Source organism: Manis pentadactyla, chromosome 9 (genome assembly GCF_030020395.1).
Source record: "Manis pentadactyla isolate mManPen7 chromosome 9, mManPen7.hap1, whole genome shotgun sequence".
Classification (NCBI taxonomy): Eukaryota; Metazoa; Chordata; class Mammalia; order Pholidota; family Manidae; genus Manis; species Manis pentadactyla.
The window spans coordinates 91,751,494-91,770,042 of record NC_080027.1 but is presented as its reverse complement, the minus strand read 5'-3'; the positions used below and the strand labels follow the sequence as shown (position 1 = coordinate 91,770,042).

Here is an 18,549-nt window from a genome sequence, read left to right as displayed (position 1 = left end):
TGCTGGGCTGGGACAGACTCACACACACATGACAGAAAGTGCGGGGGGTTGGCGGGTCCTGGGCCTGACCCAGAAAGCTGAGTCACTCGCTCCTGTGAGAGACTTGGCAATGGCTGGAGGGTGTAATACCAGAGCCACTGAGCTGAGGGCTCTAAAGAGTCACGAAAGCTCCCTCTGGGAGACTCCCCTCCTCTAAACCCCTCCAGGGGTACCACCCCAACTGATGGCCCCAGGCCACTGTGAGGCCAATGCCCACCCAGGCTGCCCACCCCACACTTACCAGACAGGCCTGTGGATGTGTCCCTTGGAGAGGTTCTCAGTTGGCGCTGACTCTGGCCACCTCCCAAGCTGCCTCAGGCCCACCGCTCATTTCCTGCCTGCAGGGTGGTAAGGGCACCAGCCTTCACAGACTTCCCTAGAGGAATAGGTACGGACAGAACTGCCCTCTCCCAGTCCAGTCTGGCCTGAGCACTCCAGCACACCCATACCCACATCTCTGAACTCATCTCATATGGAGCCTTTGGCTCTTCCCAGAGGGCTCCCTCTGCCTGGCTCTCTCCCCATCCCCCAGAACAAGACCAGGTCCACACTTGCCTGCTCCCCCTCTTCTCCAGTGGGGCCCTATGGCCCCTGGAGCACCTCCCCACCAAAGTGGGGCTGTGGACTCTGGGTCAGAGTCACACAGCCAGCCAGAGGGCAGCTGTGCCCAAAGGCTTCCCAAGGTCTGCCGAGGGCTAGAACCAGGGAAAAGGAGCACAGACCAAACAAGGAAGGCCTGACGAGGGAAGTGGAGAGAAAACCTCATCCCCATAAAATGCTCACAGAGGGAGCCTTGTCCCTGATGGGTGGTGGTGCAGTGGCACAAGGGGTGGTGCTGCCCTGGCCAAGGCTGCTCTACCTCAGCTCTAGGACAGCAGGGGCCCCCTGGAGGATGTACCTGGGCCCCTCATCCTCCACACCAGTCACACCTCTGAGTCATTTTCCTCTTGACAAACAGGCTCCCAGGGGTGATTTTACAAAGTGTGATAAGAACTTTTACAAAGTGTGATATCAGCCAGCACAAACTGCCAGCTGGAGAGGGAGCTTTAGGTCTCCCCAGACAGAGGCCTGTCCCATCTGCCTCCTCCAGGTGAGGCACACTGGTGGGGCACAGCTCTGGGGGCTTGCTGTCTCTCTGAGACCCTCCAGCCCAGAGGTAGCCTGTCCCCGCATGGAACACATGTGAAGTCCAGATGCTGCTGAGACATGGCCATCCCTCCAGGCCAGCCCTGCTGCATCTTCCTGCACAGGCACACCCTGGGAGGGCAGCTGGGACTCACCCACCACAGCATGGCCTGCCAGGCTGAGGAGGGGGAGGAGGGAAAGAGGGGACTCACCTGACAGTGACCAGGGGAGCTGGCTCAGGGGGCAAAAGGCTGATGGTGTCGGGCAGGGGCCAGACCAGCAAGTAGGCCCTGAGGTCACAGGTGCCATGCCTGGCTTACACCTCTGCTCCTCCCCTCCACAGGACTCTACATCCCACATTTGCTGTGTATGCATATGTGAAGGCCTAGCACTTAGCCCTGCCTTCCAGAGCTCTCCATTCGTCATCTCATTCCTAGACAATTCCTCCAGGGTAGAAAAGCCAAGGACCCAGGCCCAGGACCCAGGTGAGCAGCAGGTGATTCAGCCCCCAACTCAAAATTCAGCCCATGTGCACCCCAGACCCCGGTTGTGGGACAGAGAGCTGAATCCAACAGCTGGTCTCGAATGTACCACCACCAAGTAAACTACCAATCCCTGAATTGGTTCTGGCCACGCACTTGATGACCCCTAGGCCACCCTTCCAGAAATGCTGCAGGGAGTGTGTGAGTATTACTGGCTCTTGCAAGAAGGCACCATGCAATCTCTTCCGGTTTTGTTATGATAACAGGGAAACAACAAGCAGCTCCAGCCCTCCTGCCACAGGGGTTAATGCTGTCCCTCCGGATGCAGAAGGCTGCCAAGTAAAAGCAAACTTCTCCTTAAAGCACCACCAAACAGGGCCAGCTGTTTGCCTCCACACATTTCTGCCCTGGAGCACCCAGGAAATGCAACTGCCTCTGGCTGCAGGTAGAGGCAGTGTACCTGCCAGGCAGTCACCTGAACAGGCTCTGGCGTTAGGGTCCCGGCACCTTGTCACTCAGACAGGTGGCTTGACCATTCTGTGCCTTGGCTTCCTGCTCCATAAAATAGGCCAAAGATGTTTCTCTTACAGGGCTGTGGGAAGCAAACACCTGAGACAATGTCACAAAGCCCTTCGCCCAGGCCCGGGCCCTGGTGATCGCTTGAAAGCTGTTTGGTTTCATTTTAAGTCACCCCTCCAGCTAATGGCAGGACCCCATCTGATGTTTTTTCCCTGTTAGAGCCCAAAGAACAGCCAAAAGAGATCTTTCCCCCAACACTGAACAAACAAGAGGGTGGTGCAAAGGGAAAGGAGGCCTCAGTTTCTGTTCACATCGAGGACAAGCAGACTCAGGACCCTGACAGGTGTCAGGAGAGGAGAAGGGAGAAAGACAGGGGGCATGCAGGAGGGAAAAGGGAGAAATTTGGGCTGTTTCTCCAGTAAGGGATGACCTGGAGTCTTCCCTCAGCCTGGGTGAGTTCCCATGACCCTGCAGGAGCCAGGGCCTCAGAAAGGCCCCAGGATGCCCCCCAGCCCCTGATGCCCACTGCTCCTGCACAAGTGAGCACAATCCACTGGCTTAGCCTGAAGCCACCAACACCGGAATACAGCCACACAACTTCAGGGTGTAAGGAAGCCGGGTGGTCATGGGGTCTACCATGGTATCCAGTCCTGCCCTTCCAGACACTGCCTGAGACTGAAAGATGGAGGCCGCCACAGGTCTCACCCCAGGTAGCCAGTCTTATCAGGCCCCTGAACCTAGCATTTCTGGTTTCTTGGCTGAGCTCTTCCTCCCCTCCCCTCCTCAGGCCCCCATCTGCTTCCTAGGACTCCACTGGGGCTGGTGCCAGTGATTGCTGAGGGGCAGCCCAAGTGGTTTCCACCTTTCCCAGGCCTGCCCCGCGCACAGCCCCGGAAGGAAGAGCAGGAAGGCCCACCCCCGGCAAGGCTGGAATTCGGATTCCCGCTGACAAGTGCTTAAAAGGAAGGGTAGGAGAAGGGAGGCTTGAGCCTTAAAAGCGGAAAGCCCGTGGAGCCTCGGAGGGAGGTCCGGAGAGGCTGTCAGGAAGCCTGGGGGGCGGGGATCGAGGTTCTGCGCGGCCCGGGAGGAGACGACCTCCCAGCTGCCGGCGCCTTCGTGGGTGGGGGCTGCGTCTCTGGCCGGACCTTTGGCACAGCGTCCCTCGCAGAGCCCTGTCTAGCCGGTCCGGGAAGCAGGAGCAGTGCCGTTCGGCGCCCCTTCCCACCTACCTGCGGCGGGCAAGTGGCTGTCCGGTTCACTTGGCCGGGCGGGCTGTGTTCCCACTTCTTAAAAGTTACGAAGTGAAACTCCGGCGCCTCCTGCACATGCGCAGAGCTGCGGCGCCGCCTGCCCAATTTGCACCCGCGCTGCCCCGTGGGGACCCTGAAGCCCTTCGCGTCCCGGTTCTCACCCCCTGCCGCTCCCCATCCCCGGGGCTCCCTCACAGGCCTCGCTCCCTGATCCTCGCCGCACCCCTCCCCCGGCCCCGCGGTCCTCGCCCCGCCGAGCCTGAGCTCCTCGCGGTGGGTGCAGTCCCCGCGCAGCCGGCTCGCTTCCTGCGACAAGGGGGCGTCCCCAGAGAGGGGTCCTGTCATCCGCCTCGGCACGTCTCCAGAGCCCGAGCGGGAGCGGCTCGGGGAGGCCCGGGCCAAGCTCAGTGTGGGCGCGGCCCGGGGACGCGCGGGAACAGCCTCTGCAAGCTTGAGTTGGTCCCTGTAGGGCTCTGAATTTCCTCGACGGGACCCCAGTCCCCGCGGCTACCGGACCGCTTCCCCGCCGCTCTAAGCAGCCAGGAACTCGAAGGCCCGGTGGTTCCATGTGTGTCCCCAAGGGGAAGTGGGGCTGGTTCCAGAGGCTCCCCTGGCCCCGACCGTCCCACAAGTGCGCGGCGCCCAGCTGAGCGCTGCGTGTCTGCCTGGTGGGCACCAGCGCATTTCCTGCAAGACCGCAAATGAGCCACCGCGATTGGATTGCAAGCGGGGCCGGGAGCGCCCTGGACACACAGGGCCGGGAGCACAAGAACGCGGGAAAGATGCGGGGCAATGAGGCACGGGACACGGGAAGCTCTGGGTCAGGGGTCAGGGGTCGCAGGGACCAGGGCGTGGAACCCGGTTCAGGCCAGGAGGCAGACCTGGGTCAGCGAGGACCGCGCGCCCAGAGGAACAGACGCACACCGCTGCATGCCTTGTCCCTCAGGCCTGGGTTTCCCATCTGTGAGTGAGGTCTGGGACCCAAACTCACCTCAGGTCCCCACCAGCACTAAGTCCCTAAGTCCTGACCAGCTCTCACCCGCACAGGTGCTGCTGTGCAGGCTCTCTGGTCTCTCTTCCCCACTTGGGCTTGGCCTTTCATCGTAATGGTAAAGGAGTTGTCCCTACCTCCTGCCCTGACTCTAGCACCAGCCTGCGGCTCTCTGGAGTGCGGAGTTGGGGGGTCTCCTCCTGCTTCTCCGTCTTTTCTGTTCCATCTGGCTTACCCCCCTCACCCCCCAAACTCCAGCCACTAGTTGTTTCCCAAAGTTTGCCAGTAGACCCTGTGCTCAGCCCTTGTCCCTGTCCCTCCCAGCAAATGCCTTGACATGTCTCCTACATCCAAGTCACAGCTTAAAAGCCCTTGCAATCTTAACATTCTAAAATGTTACACCCAACACTTTCAACATTTGCTCCCTCCACCTGCCCCAAAATCTAAAGGAATGACTCATATTCTTGCAGTAGGGATGATTTGGATCACAGACTTTATTTTGTTGCAAACAGAATAGAAATAAAGCCCACTTACTCTGCCCAGAAAAGTAAAAATGTCAACAATAACAAGATTTCTGCCTCGGTTTTAAGAGATGGGTACACTAGAATCTGAATGCATGTCAATCCTGGCTTCCTGCATTTAGCCATCTCCCTAGTTTTCTAATCAGGGAGACCTAATACCTATAGAACTTTCTGTCCCCTCACAATTTGCAGGGTTCTAGGTAAAACAGAGAAATACAGATTAAGTGTGTTTTGTTTGTTTCTTGCAAAATGCTATTATCTGGGCTAGAAATGACAACCCATACATGACCCTAGCTCCTAGGCCCAGAGTGGCAGCTGGATCTCCCACCCACAGCACAGACCTCAGCCAGGATCCAGTGAAAGGACAAGAAAACAATACCAAATCAAGGGTTCTGCTCTTAGGTTAGAGAATCTACACAGGTAAGTGCTTAGGACATAGTGCAGTAAAAAATTTTTAAAGCAGAGAATACTGGGTGGGAGCTACCCAGTGACCAAGGCGTCCTGTTCCAGGGATGTGGTAATTAGGAGAGGAACTGACTTCAGAGAAAGCAAGTCCAGCGCTCAGCTGGAGGACAGAGCATTTGCCCATTTTCCATTTGGTAATCCCCACCTCTCCTGGTGCTCAGAACACTTCTGAGGCAAACAGGAATCAGATCCCTCAAGGACTACCCTCCCTGCGGCTCCAACTTCCTTAGCACCAGCGCCCCATCTGAGGCACAGCTGCACTTCTGCACCCTCATGTTGGGTAGGCTGACCACCTGCGGCCTGAGCATGCCCCCCTCCTTGACGCTGACAATCATGGGCAGCGAGGTCATCTCCGAGGCGATGCACTGCCTTGGCCCCAGAAACGGCCACTTGAAGGTCAGGGGCTCCGGAGGCTGCTGGCAGGTGCCCACACACTCGTAGGCCAGGAAACCCGGGGGCTCCAGGACCCAGTGCTCAGCCCACTTCATGTCCTGCAGGTCAATGTACATCTCCCGGCGGCAGCAGCGGGTGCGCACGGGCCCTGGCTCCTCAGGACCACAGTTGCCCTGAGCTCTGTGGGGCAAGGAGAGGCAGGGGTACTGGTCAGCTGGCAGGGCCGAGGTCAAGGGCCCCGGGAGTTGAGGGGTGGGGCGCGGCTAGTGGACCGTCTGGGAGTGAGATTCATGATCCATCTCTCATTGTGCCCCTAACTGCAGGGTGTTTGTGATGAGGGTGGACAGCTAGAAACAACCAAAGAGTAAATCCTAAGTGATACCGCTCCTCAGAGGCAGAGGAGACCTTTTTCCCGTGCTAGTTCTTCCCCAGGGCACCTGCGGAGACACCGCCCCAACCGGCTTAATTCCCCGCTAGCTGGCCCGTGGGCTCCCGGCTGACCCGCGACGCCTACCCATAGTCCCTGAGGTCCAGGGCGTGCAGCTCCAGCTGGGGCTCGCCCTGCCCCGCGGCCCGCGGCTCCTGCGAGGCGAAGCGGACCAGCTGGTGGGCGCTGGAGGCCAGCGGGCCCAGGTGCTCCCTCTGCACTGACACCTGCAGCAGCAGTGGCTGCCGGGGCCGACTCAGCTGCTGCCAGAAGTGCACGGCCTCCGTCACGTCGAAGGCCCTCCAGCCGCTCTCGTGGACGGACACCAGCCTGCACCACCACACGGACACAGGCCTGAGCGGAGGGCGACCCTTGCGGCGGGGACTGGGTGGCGTCCCCGCCCCTCGGGGTGTCCTGGCCGCGCCGCCTCGCGCCCCGGCCCCGCCCTCCAGGCCCCGCCCCGGACCTGCCCCGCCCCACCTGGAGTCCACCAGGGAGGTGCGGTTCGAGCCGTCGTCGCGGACGTGCAGCCACTGGACGGTGACGCGCGCTCGGTCGCTGCGCGGGGACAGCCGCTCGTGCCTGCGGAGCGCAGCCTTGGCGACCGGCTCCTGGAAGAGGCGCAGCACGGCCTGCACCAGCTCGCTCTCGGGCGGCAGCCGCTGCTCCAGGTGGAACACCAGCAGGTGCACGGATGCTTCGGACGCCAGGAACCTGCCAGCCACCTCTGGGGACAGGGCCGGGGTCAGAGGAGCCCTCCGCACTCGGGGGGTGTGAGGATGGCAGAGCCACAGAGTGGGTGGCCAGGCGGGAGAAACCGGCCCCTGTTCTGTCTCCCTGGGCCAAGCCTTTACATGGGCATGTCCCTCGGGTCTGGGACCCGGTTCGTACAGTCTACCCGCAGCAGGCAGGGGCCGCTCTGGAACCCAGAGCTGACAGGCCTACCTCAGCTGACATTTAAGTGTCAGAATCCTCACCTGGGGCACCTGCCCTTGGGGCTGGCTCTGGAGGTGAGCCCCAGGCCCAGGGGGTGATAGGCGGAATGGAATTCAAGCCAGCCTTGTCCCTGACTGCTGAGTGGCAGGTGTTACACTGTAGTTAATTCTTCGGTTACCCATGAATGATCTCTCCATGATCATGCACTTTACAGTCACAGCCCCAGAAGACCAGTCAGACATTGTCATACCAATGTTGCAGAGAAGTGAGCAGGTTGGGAGCCTTATTTTAAAACCAATTGCTCAAGGTCAGGGAACCCCAGAAACCCTGGCTTCCCCCCAGCACTGAGGCAGAACCGGGCTGCATCATCCTCTCCACCCTCCTCTTCCCTGAATCCTCCACTTGGGCAGTGGGTCCCAGGGGCCCACCTCCTCCCGACCCTGAGATATGGGGCCCTTGGTGCAGGCAGAGACCAGACCAGGGACCCCGCTCAGCCACCTCAGAGGCCGAGGTTCCCCCCACCCACGTGGCCCCTGGCCCTCGGGCAGCCTCCCCCTGCAAGGACCAGGCTGCAGCAAGGGAGGAGGCCTCACCTTGGAAGTTTTGGCTGAACCTCTTCCCTCGGGATCGGGCTCCGTGGCCTCGCTGCAGCAGGGACACGTACTGGGCCCTCACGTGGCCAGGGGTGTCTAGCTCCTCCACATTGGCCTTGTCCAGGGTGGGCACCTCCCTGAGGTGCAGCTGCTGCAGCAGGCTGCCCAGGATCTGCTCCCCTGTCAGGGCCACCCCGGGGCCGGCCGGGGGCAGCACCCAGAGTGCCCAGCAGAGCCACAGGGGCCTCATGGTGCCGTTCGGGAGGAGCAGGAACGGAGCAGAAGTGTCCCTGGAAGAGGCTCCAAGAGGGGCCCAGCTGGGTTGCTGAGAGCCAGGCTGGCCAACTTTATAGGCAGCCCTGGGCTGGGCGTGGGTGGAGGGAGGGAGGCTGAGGGGGAGGGAAGTCACACCCTCAGACCTCCTGGGAGCTCAGCAGCCAGACTGGTCCATGAGCCTGAGGAGGGGGCTGTCTACAAAGGGCACAGAGGGCTATGTCAACGTGGACAGCTGGCTGCTGCCATCTGTACAGTGGTCATGAACCTCTACTTTGCTCTAGGGTGTCTGACCAGTTAAATAAAAAAGCTTGTTTCCTGGAGTAGAAGTAGGGATCTAATGCTCTGGCAAATTCCTAGTCTCCACAGGCAGAGCCAACTAGAGTCCTGATGTGTGGCCCCAGAGTTCTGTTCTTTGCTGCAACTAAGCTGCCCACTCAGCACCAGGGTTCTCCCAGCAGGGGCCAATACTGCCTGAAAAGAGGTTTGGCTTATTGTTCAGAGGGCCTCTGGGGCTGTGAGAGCTTGGGCTGTTCACCATTGGGAAATCCAGTGCTTCCCACTGTTCTGAGGGACCTTCTTAGGCAAGGCAGTCTGGGATAATTTAGCACCAACGGGGTTTTGTCGAATGACGAACACCGTCCTCTCCCCCTTCCTGGCTTTTCATGTGTTCAGAGATTAGAGTTGAAATGACCTTCCAGTTCACCGCCTCATCCAATTTTTTGAGCCAAGAAAACCAAGGCTCAGAGAGGTGATGACTTGCCCAAGTTCACACAGTTAACGGTGGATGCCTGCATAAAGTCAGGTCTTCCAATTCCAGGCCTGAGTTCTTTCCACACCCTCAAGCTATTTCCTGCTTGAGCTCTCCCTGACCCCTGAGGCTAACCAAACGGACTCAAATGGTGGGGGCAGGGGGCTAGTACCCCAGTGTCCTGAGGCTTCCCCAACATGAATGTGGGTTTGCAGATGGTTGATGAGTTTTAACAGGGAAATAAAACAATTGGGCAATCAGCCAGAGGCAGGGCTGCTAGATATAATACAGGATACAATTTGGGACACACTTAGACTAACAAATTATTTGTTGATTATCTGACATTCAAATTTCACTGGGAGTCCAGTATTTTTATTTACTAAATCTAGCAACCCTAGCCAGAGGTCAAAAAGAAGAAAGCAAATGTGGATTGGGAGACATTTTACAATGGGCTGATTAGCTGTCTGGGGGAGGGTAGTCCCCACCCTTTGTCATGTAGAGGAGAGAGCTAGCTTCCCCCACTTCCCCCCACCTGTCTGGCCCAACTCTTTGCTGGGTCAGGTCTGCTGGAGATGGTAAATAGGCTGCCCTGAGGGAGAAGAGGGGGCAAGGGAAGGGGGGGCCAGTACCCCTGATTGAGATCCAACGTGGACCTGGCTCTGGGCCCAGAGCTGAAGACAATGTAGGGGGCCGTGGCCTGGTTGTGCTGGGGTGTGCTCAGCACCCACATAGTCCTGGAGAGAGGGGGACTGGGGCAGGTGAGGAGCAGGGCCGTGTACCCATAACCACCCTCCTGCCCCTATTAGGCCGGGATTTGACCCCAACCGAAGTCCAGGCTGCCTGGTGAGGGCTCAAGAAAACGTGGAGGTCAGAGAAGAGGTCATTCTCCACGGGTGGAGGACAAACTGGACCCGGGCCAGGCCTCAGAACTAAAAGGGACTCTGAGGTCTGAGGTCAGTGAAGGTTGGAGCCCAGGAGCAGGTTCATGTCAGGATCACAGCCAGAGTCTGGATCTGGATCTGGATCTGGATCTGGGCGGCTGCAGGGGGGCTCCTGTCCCCTTCCTGGCCAGGAGCAAACACTACTCTGGGCTGCCCCAAGACCCCACCCATTAGCCTCCCTGACCCCAGGCCTGGGGCCCATGTGGCTCCCTAGGGTCTTCAGATGCCCTGGGTGGGCCCCCCTTTCTCCCAGAGCAGTTGGGCTCAGCAGGCTGGCCCTTCCCTGGGGCTCCCTGGTCAGAAATAAGGCCTATGGTTCAGTTCACTGGGCCTTTCCTGGCAAGGCTGAGTCCTGGGTCCAGTCCTTGGCAGGCCGGTACTGGCCTGTGGCCTCAGGTGGGTTTTCAACTCTCTTCAGTATGTGTCCTCCTATAAAATGGAGGTAATTACCTTTTTGCAAGGAGCTTGGCTGCACTAATGGAGCTGCCAACAGAGTGCCCAGCACACACAGTAGTGCTCAAGAAATAGGAGCCTTTCACACCATTATCAATTTTTATATTTCCCTTTTTAAAAATGTAAGAATGTTTCTTGGTTATTTTTATGATTAACACACCTGGTACAAAATCACAAGGTGGAGAAAGGCAGCCATGAAAGGCCAATCTCTCTTCTTTGTTCTCATTTGCCATTTCACTTCCCTGGACAGGCTGCACTTTACAAAGAAACATACAAATATTTTTTCCCACCACATAAACCTTACTGATCTATCAACATGACCTATACCCTCTTTTTGAAATTATAATTTTACTTTATCATGATAATTTTATTTTTTAAATGGTACAGTGGAAAGTCTCTCCCACCCCTGGCCCACCTTCTCTAGAGACAGCAAGTGTTATTGGTTCAATTGATCTGAAGGGCCTTATTGTTTTTCCTGGCCTCTTTGACATCAGAATTTATCTCATCACTTACCTCACCTGCTGCCAGCCAGGTGACAGTTGAGACACATCAGTGCAGCAGCCTTCTGATGACGCTTGGTATATTAGCCGGCTTGGGCTACCAGAACAAGATAACCACACACTGGGGGCTGAAGCAACAGAAACTGATTTTCTCACAGGTCTGGAGGCTGAAGTCCAAGGTTGGCAGGGTTGGTTTCTTCTGAGACCTCTCTCCTGGGCTTGCAGATGGCCACCTTCTCGCTGTGCCCTTACCTGGTCTTTCCTCTGTGCACACACCTCCCTGCTGTCCCTGCATCCAAACCTCCTTGTCTTGGGACAGCCGTCATACTGGATCAGGGCCCACTCTAACAGCCTCGTTTTACTTTAATCGTCTCATTTTACTTTAATCACCTCTTTAAAGGCCCATCTCCAAATACAGTCACACTCTGAGGTCCTGGGCATTAGTACTTCAAAATAGGGATTTATGGAGGACACAGATCGGACAAAGTAAGCTCCAGCATCGGGAGCACTTGGGTTTGAGGAAATACCATTGTTACTGCTTCTGAGATTTTCTATGCACATACAAGCAGATGCATTTTTCCCTTTCTTTTATAACTTGATGGGTAGCATACTACACATACTGTCTTATACTTTTTCCTCTTTTACTTAACATCTTGTAGAACCTTCCCTATAGTACTGCTTCATCTTGGCTTTTGTTTTACTACTACGTAAAATTTCTTTGTATAGATGTACCACAATTTATGTAACAAAATCCCGTTAAATGGTTATTCAGATTGTTTACGATTGTTTCCAACTGTTTGCTGTTACATATCATGATGCAATAAATCGTCTAATATAAATGCAGCCTTATATATTTATGAATGTATCTTTTGGATAAATGTCTACAAGTGGATACACTGGTTACAAGATAATAGTATTTTTCATTTTCAGGGATATTGCCAAATTGACTTCCATTTACATGAGCAACAAATGAGAACACAGCCTCATCAGTACATATAAAATGTAAGAGAAGCATTAAAGACCAAAACTTCAAGTTTTAATAGTCATTAAAGACCAAACTTAATAGATGAAAATAATTAAATATAATTGAAATAATAGATGAAAAATAGCACTTCACTGTAGTCTTAATTTGCATTTATTTTATTATTTTGAGGTTGAGCTTTTTTTCACACATTTAAAGCCATTTATATTTCCATTCCTGAGAACTGTTTGTTCATACATTGTGTCCATTTTTCTATTGAGTTGCCCTTTTTTCTTATTGTTTATAGATAGATTTCTTATTGATTTAGGGATGTAACCCTTTCTCTGTTGCAAATATTACAAGTATTTCCCTCTGGTTTATCAGACTTGTTTTTGCTGGGTTTTGCCACACTGTAATATTTTTATTGAACTGTGCTAAATTTATAGATTAATTTAGGAAACATTGACATCTTCCCATCCAAGGACACAGTTTGTCTTTTCTTCATTCATTGTCTTTTTAAAAATTGTTCTTGGTCTTACTTACATCTTAAATGTAACTTGTCAAATCAATTACTGGGTAATTTATATTTTTTGTTGTTATTGGAAATGGCAACTTTACTCCATGGCACTCCTTGAGTATTGATTGCATCACTGAAGACTATTGATTTCTCTGTACCAATTTAAACCCAGCCTCCTTTCTGAATAATCTTATCATTTGTAGTAGTTTTAGTTGCTTCTCTTTTATTTTTTCTAGGTACAAAATCTTAATGTTTGCCAATAATGATAATTTAATTCTTTTTCAAAGTTTATCCCTCTGCTTTCTTTCTTATTTCATTCGCTAGTATCTCCAGAACAATGTTAAGGAAGAGTGCTGATAGTAGACATCACTGTCTTGTTGCTGGTTTTAATAGACTCCTGGTTCCCCACTAAGCGTGAGTCTTACAGTTGAAATAAATGCATTTTATCATGTTAAGGAAGTATCCAAAATAGTTTTATAAAATGAAGAATGGACATTGAAGAAGATCAGTGAAGATCTGGGGCAGCAAGAACTCCCCTGTGTTGCTGCTGAGAGTGTAAAGTGCTGTGGCTGCTCCAGAGAACTCCCAGGCAGCATCTACTACAGTTCAAGATGCCACATTACCCAAAGACCTAGAAAGCCTGCTCAGTTGGACACAAATGCATGTCCACAGATGGTTTCAGCCACACCATTTCTAAGAGCCTAAACAGAAACAACTCACCAAACACATCTATTGACAGTGTAATGGGTAAATAAAATGTAGTCTAGTCTTACACAGAATATGAACCAAAGCCATATATAACATTAGTGATTAACCCAAACAGAACATTGAGCAGAAGAGGCCAGATATGAAAGATGTATGATCCCATTTATTGAGAATCAAATGAGGCCATCCTATAGTGTTTAGAGATGTATTCCTAGGAGATACATCTGTGTTTTCTTAGGAAAGAAAAAAATAGTGCTAATAATGATAATTTTGCTTCTTGTTTCTAATATTTACACTTCCAGTTTCTTTCTCTAGTCGCTCACTTAGAGTATTTGTGGTCATTGTATACACAAATTTTTTAGGAAATGTCACTAGGCTAGCAGTGATTTTGACTTGTCAGTTTCCTTCTTAACTGCTTTGTAATACAATTACAATTTTTTGTACTATCAATAATACACATACTGTACTACTGTTCCCTTGCCCCCACCTACCAGTGACCTGAGGAGATGAGGGGAGTCAGCGCCACGGGAGCCCTGGGCCCGCACCCATATCCATGTATGGCCTGCTCATAGCCAAGCAGGCTCCAGGGTGAGGGGGAACTGTTCACACACTGCTGTTCCCCTGGGGCTGGCAAAGAGTGGGCCTGGCTCTTAGCCTGAGTGACTGGGTCAGCCTTTGTGGAAAGCCTTTATCCTGAGCTCTCCTTCTGAGACCCCAGACTCAGAGGGTTTTACCCTGGCCCTTGGTCAGAGAACTGGCCTCATGTGGCATCCCGGATGTTCTACTCAAGGCCCAGGCTCCCTCCCTCTTAGCTCCCACTTGTCTAACCTCCTCCTACCATTCCTCCACCCACACCACCCCTGCCCACCCACAGCAAGCTCTGCAAGGAAGACCTTGAATTGCTCACTGATAGACCCCAGGATCTAGCATGGTGGCAGGCATACCACAGGCTCAATAAATGCTGAGTAAACACCTGGCTCTTGCCTGCCTGTGAACATTTGCTACAGTTAAAACCTGTACATCTTCCTACTGAAGTCCCACTGTCCTACATGGAGCAAAACACCCTTCCACAAGGGGACTTATCAATGGTTCCCCAGAATCAGGACATGTGCCATCTACCTGGCCATTTTAGGCTCCTTATGCACTGACCCAAGGCTAAAAAAAGGAGCCACTTGCTGGCTGGTGTGACTGATCCCAATGACAGGGGAGGGGGGGAGGTAGGTTACTGCTACACAGTGGAGGCAAGGAAGACTATGTCTGAGACCAGGGGACACTCTGGGGAACCTCTTGGGACTTTTATCCCTAATTGAAAACTAAAGCAACCCAAAAAGATGGGATGACTGAGGAATCACATGTCTCAATATTGAAGGTTTGGTCCACTCTGGAACCCGGAGCAGTTACAGTTCATTTATGAGGAATAAATGGGTGGAGAAGGGCACCATGGATACCCACGGGGATCTGTGTCCATGACAGTGAAGTAACTGTGCAGTTTCTCCACGGTGGTCACGTGCTCGTGCGGATCAGAATAAACCAATCATTCCCTCTCCTTCCCTTTTTTTTTTTTTTTTTTTTTACTGTCATTTTGTTTTATTTCTTCTGGGACATATAAACACACACAGTCTTTTCAGAGGGCCTAGCTATAAAGCCTTACAACTTTTTCATTTTAAAAAAAAATTTTGGTATCACTAATCTACACTTACATGAGGAACATTATGTTTACTAGGCTCCCCCCTTCACCAAGTCCCCCAACAAACACCATTACGGTCACTGTCCATCAGCGAAGCAAGATGCTGTAGAGTCACTACTTGTCTTCTCTGTGTTGCACAGCCCACCCCGTGCCCCCCCATTATACATGGTAGTCGTAATGCCCCCTTTTTTTTCCCCCCATAATTATCCCTCCATTCCCACCCATCCTCCCCAGTCCATTTCCCTTTGGTAACTGTTAGTCTTTTCTTGGGTTCTGTGAGTCTGCTGCTGTTTTGTTCCTTCAGTTTTTCTTTGTTCTTATACTGCACATATGAGTGAAATCATTTGGTACTTGTCTTTCTCCACCTGGCTTGTTTCACTGAGCATAATACCCTCTAGCTCCATCCATGTTGTTGCAAATGGTAGGATTTGTTTTCTTCTTATGGCTGAATAATATTCCATTGTGTATATGTACCACATCTTCTTTATCCATTCATCTATGATGGACACTTAGGTTGCTTCCATTTCTTCACTATTGTAAATAGTGCTGCGATAAACATAGGGGTGCATCTGTCTTTTTGAAATTTGGATCCTCCATTCTTAGGGTAAATTCCTAGGAGTGGGATTTCTGGGTCAAATGCTATTACTATTTTGAGCTTTTTAAGGAACCTCCATACTGCTTTCCACAATGGTTAAACTAATTTACATTCCCATCAGCAGTGTAGGAGGGTTCCCCTTTCTCCACAACCTCACCAACATCTGTTGTTTGTCTTTGGATGGTGGCGATCCTTACTGGTGTGAGGTGATATCTCATTGTGGCTTTAATTTGCATTTCTCTTATGACTAGCGATGTGGAGCATCTTTTCATGTGTCTGTTGGCCATCTGAATTTCTTTTTTGGAGAACTGTCTGTTCAGCTCCTCTGCCCATTTTTTAATTGGATTATTTGCTTTTTGTTTGTTGAGGTGTGTGAGCTCTTTATATATTTTGGATGTCAACCCTTTATCGGATCTGTCATTTATGAATATATTCTCTCATACTGCAGGATACCTTTTTGTTCTATTGATGGTGTCCTTTGCTGTACAGAAGCTTTTCAGCTTGATATAGTCCCACTTGTTTCCCTTGCCCGGGGAGATATGTTCATGAAGAAGTCACTCATGTTTATGTCCATGAGATTTTTGCCTATGTTTTTTTCTAAGAGTTTTATGGTTTCATGACTTACATTCAGGTCTTTGATCCATTTCAAGTTTACTTTTGTGTATAGGGTTAGACAATAAACCAGTTTCATTCTCTTCCATGTAGCTGTCCAGTTTTGCCAACACCAGCTGTTGAAGAGACTGTCATTTCCCCATTGTATGTCCATGGCTCCTTTATCACACATTAATTGACCATATATGTTTGGGTTAATGTCTGGAGTCTCTATTCTGTTCCACTGGTCTGTGGGTCTGTTCTTGTGCCAGTACCACATTGTCTTGATTACTGTGGCTTTCCAGTAGAGCTTGAAGTTGGGGAGCGAGATCCCCCCCACTTTATTCTTCCTTCTCAGGATTGCTTTGGCTATTCAGCGTCTTTGGTGGTTCCATATGAATTTTTGAACTATTTGTTCCAGTTCGTTGAAGAATGCTGTTGGTAATTTGATAGGGAATGCATTGAATCTGTAGATTGCTTTGGGCACTATGGCCATTTTGACGATATTAATTTTTCCCAGCCAAGAGCATGGGATGAGTTTCCATTTGTTAGTGTCCTCTTTAATTTCTCTTAAGAGTGTCCTGTAGTTTTCAGGGTATAGGTCTTTCACTTCCTTGGTTAGGTTTATTCCTAGGTATTTTATTCTTTTTGATGCAGTTGTGAATGGAATTGTTTTCCTGATTTCACTTTCTATTAGTTCATTGCTAATGTGTAGGAAAGCTACAGATATCTGTGTATTAATTTTGTATCCTGCAACTTGGCTAGATTCCAATATTAGTTCTAGTAGTTTTTGAGTGGAGTCTGTAGGGTTTTTTTATGTACAGTATCATGTCATCTGCAAATAGTGACAGTTTGACTTCTTCTTTACCAATCTGGATTCCTTGTATTTCTTTGTTTTGTCTAATTGCCATGGCTAGGACCTCCAGTACTATGTTGAATAACAGTGGGGAGAGTGGGCCTCCCTGTCTTTTTCCTGATCTTAGAGGAAAAGCTTTCAGCTACTCACTGCTCAGTATGATATTGGCTGTGGGTTTGTCATATGTGGCCTTTATTATGTTGAGGTACTTGCTCTCTATACCCATTTTGTTGAGAGTTTTTATCATGAATGGATGTTGAATTTTGTCAAATGCTTTTTCAACGTCTATGGAGATGATCATGTGATTTTTGTCCTTCTTTTTGTTTATGTGGTGGATGATGTTGATGGATTTTTGAATGTTGTACCATCCTTGCATCCGTGAGATGAATCCCACTTGGTCATGGTGTATGATCCTCTTAATGTATTTTTGAATTTGGTTTGCTAATATTTTGTTGAGTATTTTTGCATCTATGTTCATCGGGGATACTGGTCTGTAATTTTCTTTTTTGGTGCGGTCTTTGCCTGGTTTTGGTATTAGGGTGATGCTGGCTTCATAGAATGAGTTTGGGAGTATTCCTCCTCTTCTACTTTCTGGAAAACTTTAAGGAGAATGGGTACTATGTCTTCTCTGTATGTCTGATAAAATTCCACAGTAAATCCATCTGGCCTGGGGGTTTTGCTCTTGGGTAGTTTTTTGAGTACTGATTCAATTTCTTTGCTGGTAATTGGTCTGTTTAGATTTTGTGTTTCTTCCTTGGTCAGTCTTGGAAGGTTGTATTTTTCTAGGAAGTTATCCATTTCTTCTAGGTTTTGTAGCTTGTTAGCATATTGGTTTTCATAGTAGTCTCTAATAATTCTTTGTGTTTCTGTGGGTTCCGTCGTAATTTTTCCTTTCTCGTTTCTGATTCTGTTGTTGTGTGTTGATTCTCTTTTTCTCTTAATAAGTCTGGCTAGAGGCTTAGCTATTTTGTTTTTTTTTTATCAAAGAACCAGCTCTTGGTGTCATTTATTTTTTCTATTGTTTTATTCTTCTCAATTTTATTTATTTCTTCTCTGATCTTTATTATGTCCCTCCTTCTGCTGACTTTAGGCCTCATTTGTTCTTCTTTTTCCAATTTCTATACTTGTGACATTAGACTATTCATTTGGGATTGTTCTTCCTTCTTCAAATATGCCTGGATAGCTATATACTTATATACTTAGAATATATAGAATATGGGATTCAGTGAAATCAGTTCTCTTAGAACTGCATCCCACAGAAGTTGGGGCTTTGTGTTCTTGTTGTCATTTATTTCCATATATTGCTTGATCTCTATTTTAATTTGGTCATTGATCCATTGATTATTTGGAGCATGTTGTTAAGCCTCCATGTGTTTGTGAGTCTTTTTGCTTTCTTTGTACAATTTACTTCATTTTATACCTTTGTGGTCTGAGAAGTTCGTTGGTAGAATTTCAATCTTTGGGAATTTACTGAGGCTCTTTTTGTGGCCTAGATGTGGTCTGTTCTGGAGAATGTTCCATGTGCACTTGAGAAGAATGTGTATCCTGCTGCTTTTGGATGTAGAGTTCTGTAGATGTCTATTAGGTCCATCTGTTCTAGTGTGTTGTTCGGTGCCTCTGTGCCCTTACTTATTTTCTGTCTGGTGGATCTGTCCTTTGGAGTGAGTGGTGTGTTGAAGGCTCCTAAAATGAATGCATTGCATTCTATTTCCTCCTTTAATTCTGTTAGTATTTGTTTCACATATGTTGGTGCTTCTGTATTGGGTGCATATATGTCTATAATGGTTATATCTTCTTGTTGGACTGACCCCTTTATCATTATGTAATGTCCTTCTTTATCTGTTATTACTTTCTTTGTTTTGAGGTCTATTTTGTCTGATACTAGTGCTGCAACACCTGCTTTCTTCTCTTTGCTGTTTGCCTGAAATATCTTTTTCCATCCCTTGACTTTTAGTCTGCACATGTCTTTAGGTTTGAG

The 18,549-nt window shown here is 50.3% G+C and overlaps 2 protein-coding genes across 10 annotated transcripts in view; both read right to left on the bottom strand.

Annotated features, from left to right (window-relative positions):
- The window catches only part of TMEM63A (transmembrane protein 63A), a 29,563-nt gene extending 25,933 nt beyond the window's left edge, over positions 1–3,630 (bottom strand). For 5 of the 9 annotated variants that reach the window (XR_008999307.1, XM_057507806.1, XM_057507805.1 and 2 more), the window contains exon 1: positions 281–415. The gene's annotated coding sequence lies outside the window, so the exon portion shown is untranslated. The other 4 variants (XM_057507802.1, XM_057507801.1, XM_057507803.1 and 1 more) reach the window with 4 other exon arrangements.
- Positions 3,631–4,882: 1,252 nt separating this feature from the next.
- On the bottom strand, positions 4,883–9,146 carry LOC118920846 (left-right determination factor 1-like). The gene is made up of 4 exons (XM_036902325.2): positions 7,742–9,146; positions 6,693–6,939; positions 6,300–6,542; positions 4,883–5,965 (listed from the first exon to the last, which is right to left on the bottom strand). Exons 1-4 carry the CDS (start codon positions 7,989–7,991, stop codon positions 5,593–5,595), a joined length of 1,113 nt encoding a protein of 370 aa, XP_036758220.2. The 5' UTR covers positions 7,992–9,146; the 3' UTR covers positions 4,883–5,592.
- Between the last annotated feature and the right edge of the window lie 9,403 nt (positions 9,147–18,549).

Excerpts from the sequence above, each read along its gene's own strand:
- LOC118920846 (XM_036902325.2), bottom strand. The coding sequence starts at position 7,991 with ATGAGGCCCCTGTGGCTCTGCTGGGCACTCTGGGTGCTGCCCCCGGCC. Across the intron at positions 6,940-7,741 it reads GTTCAGCCAAAACTTCCAAG|AGGTGGCTGGCAGGTTCCTG; the intron begins GTGAGGCCTCCT and ends CCCTGTCCCCAG. Across the intron at positions 6,543-6,692 it reads ACCTCCCTGGTGGACTCCAG|GCTGGTGTCCGTCCACGAGA; the intron begins GTGGGGCGGGGC and ends GTGGTGGTGCAG.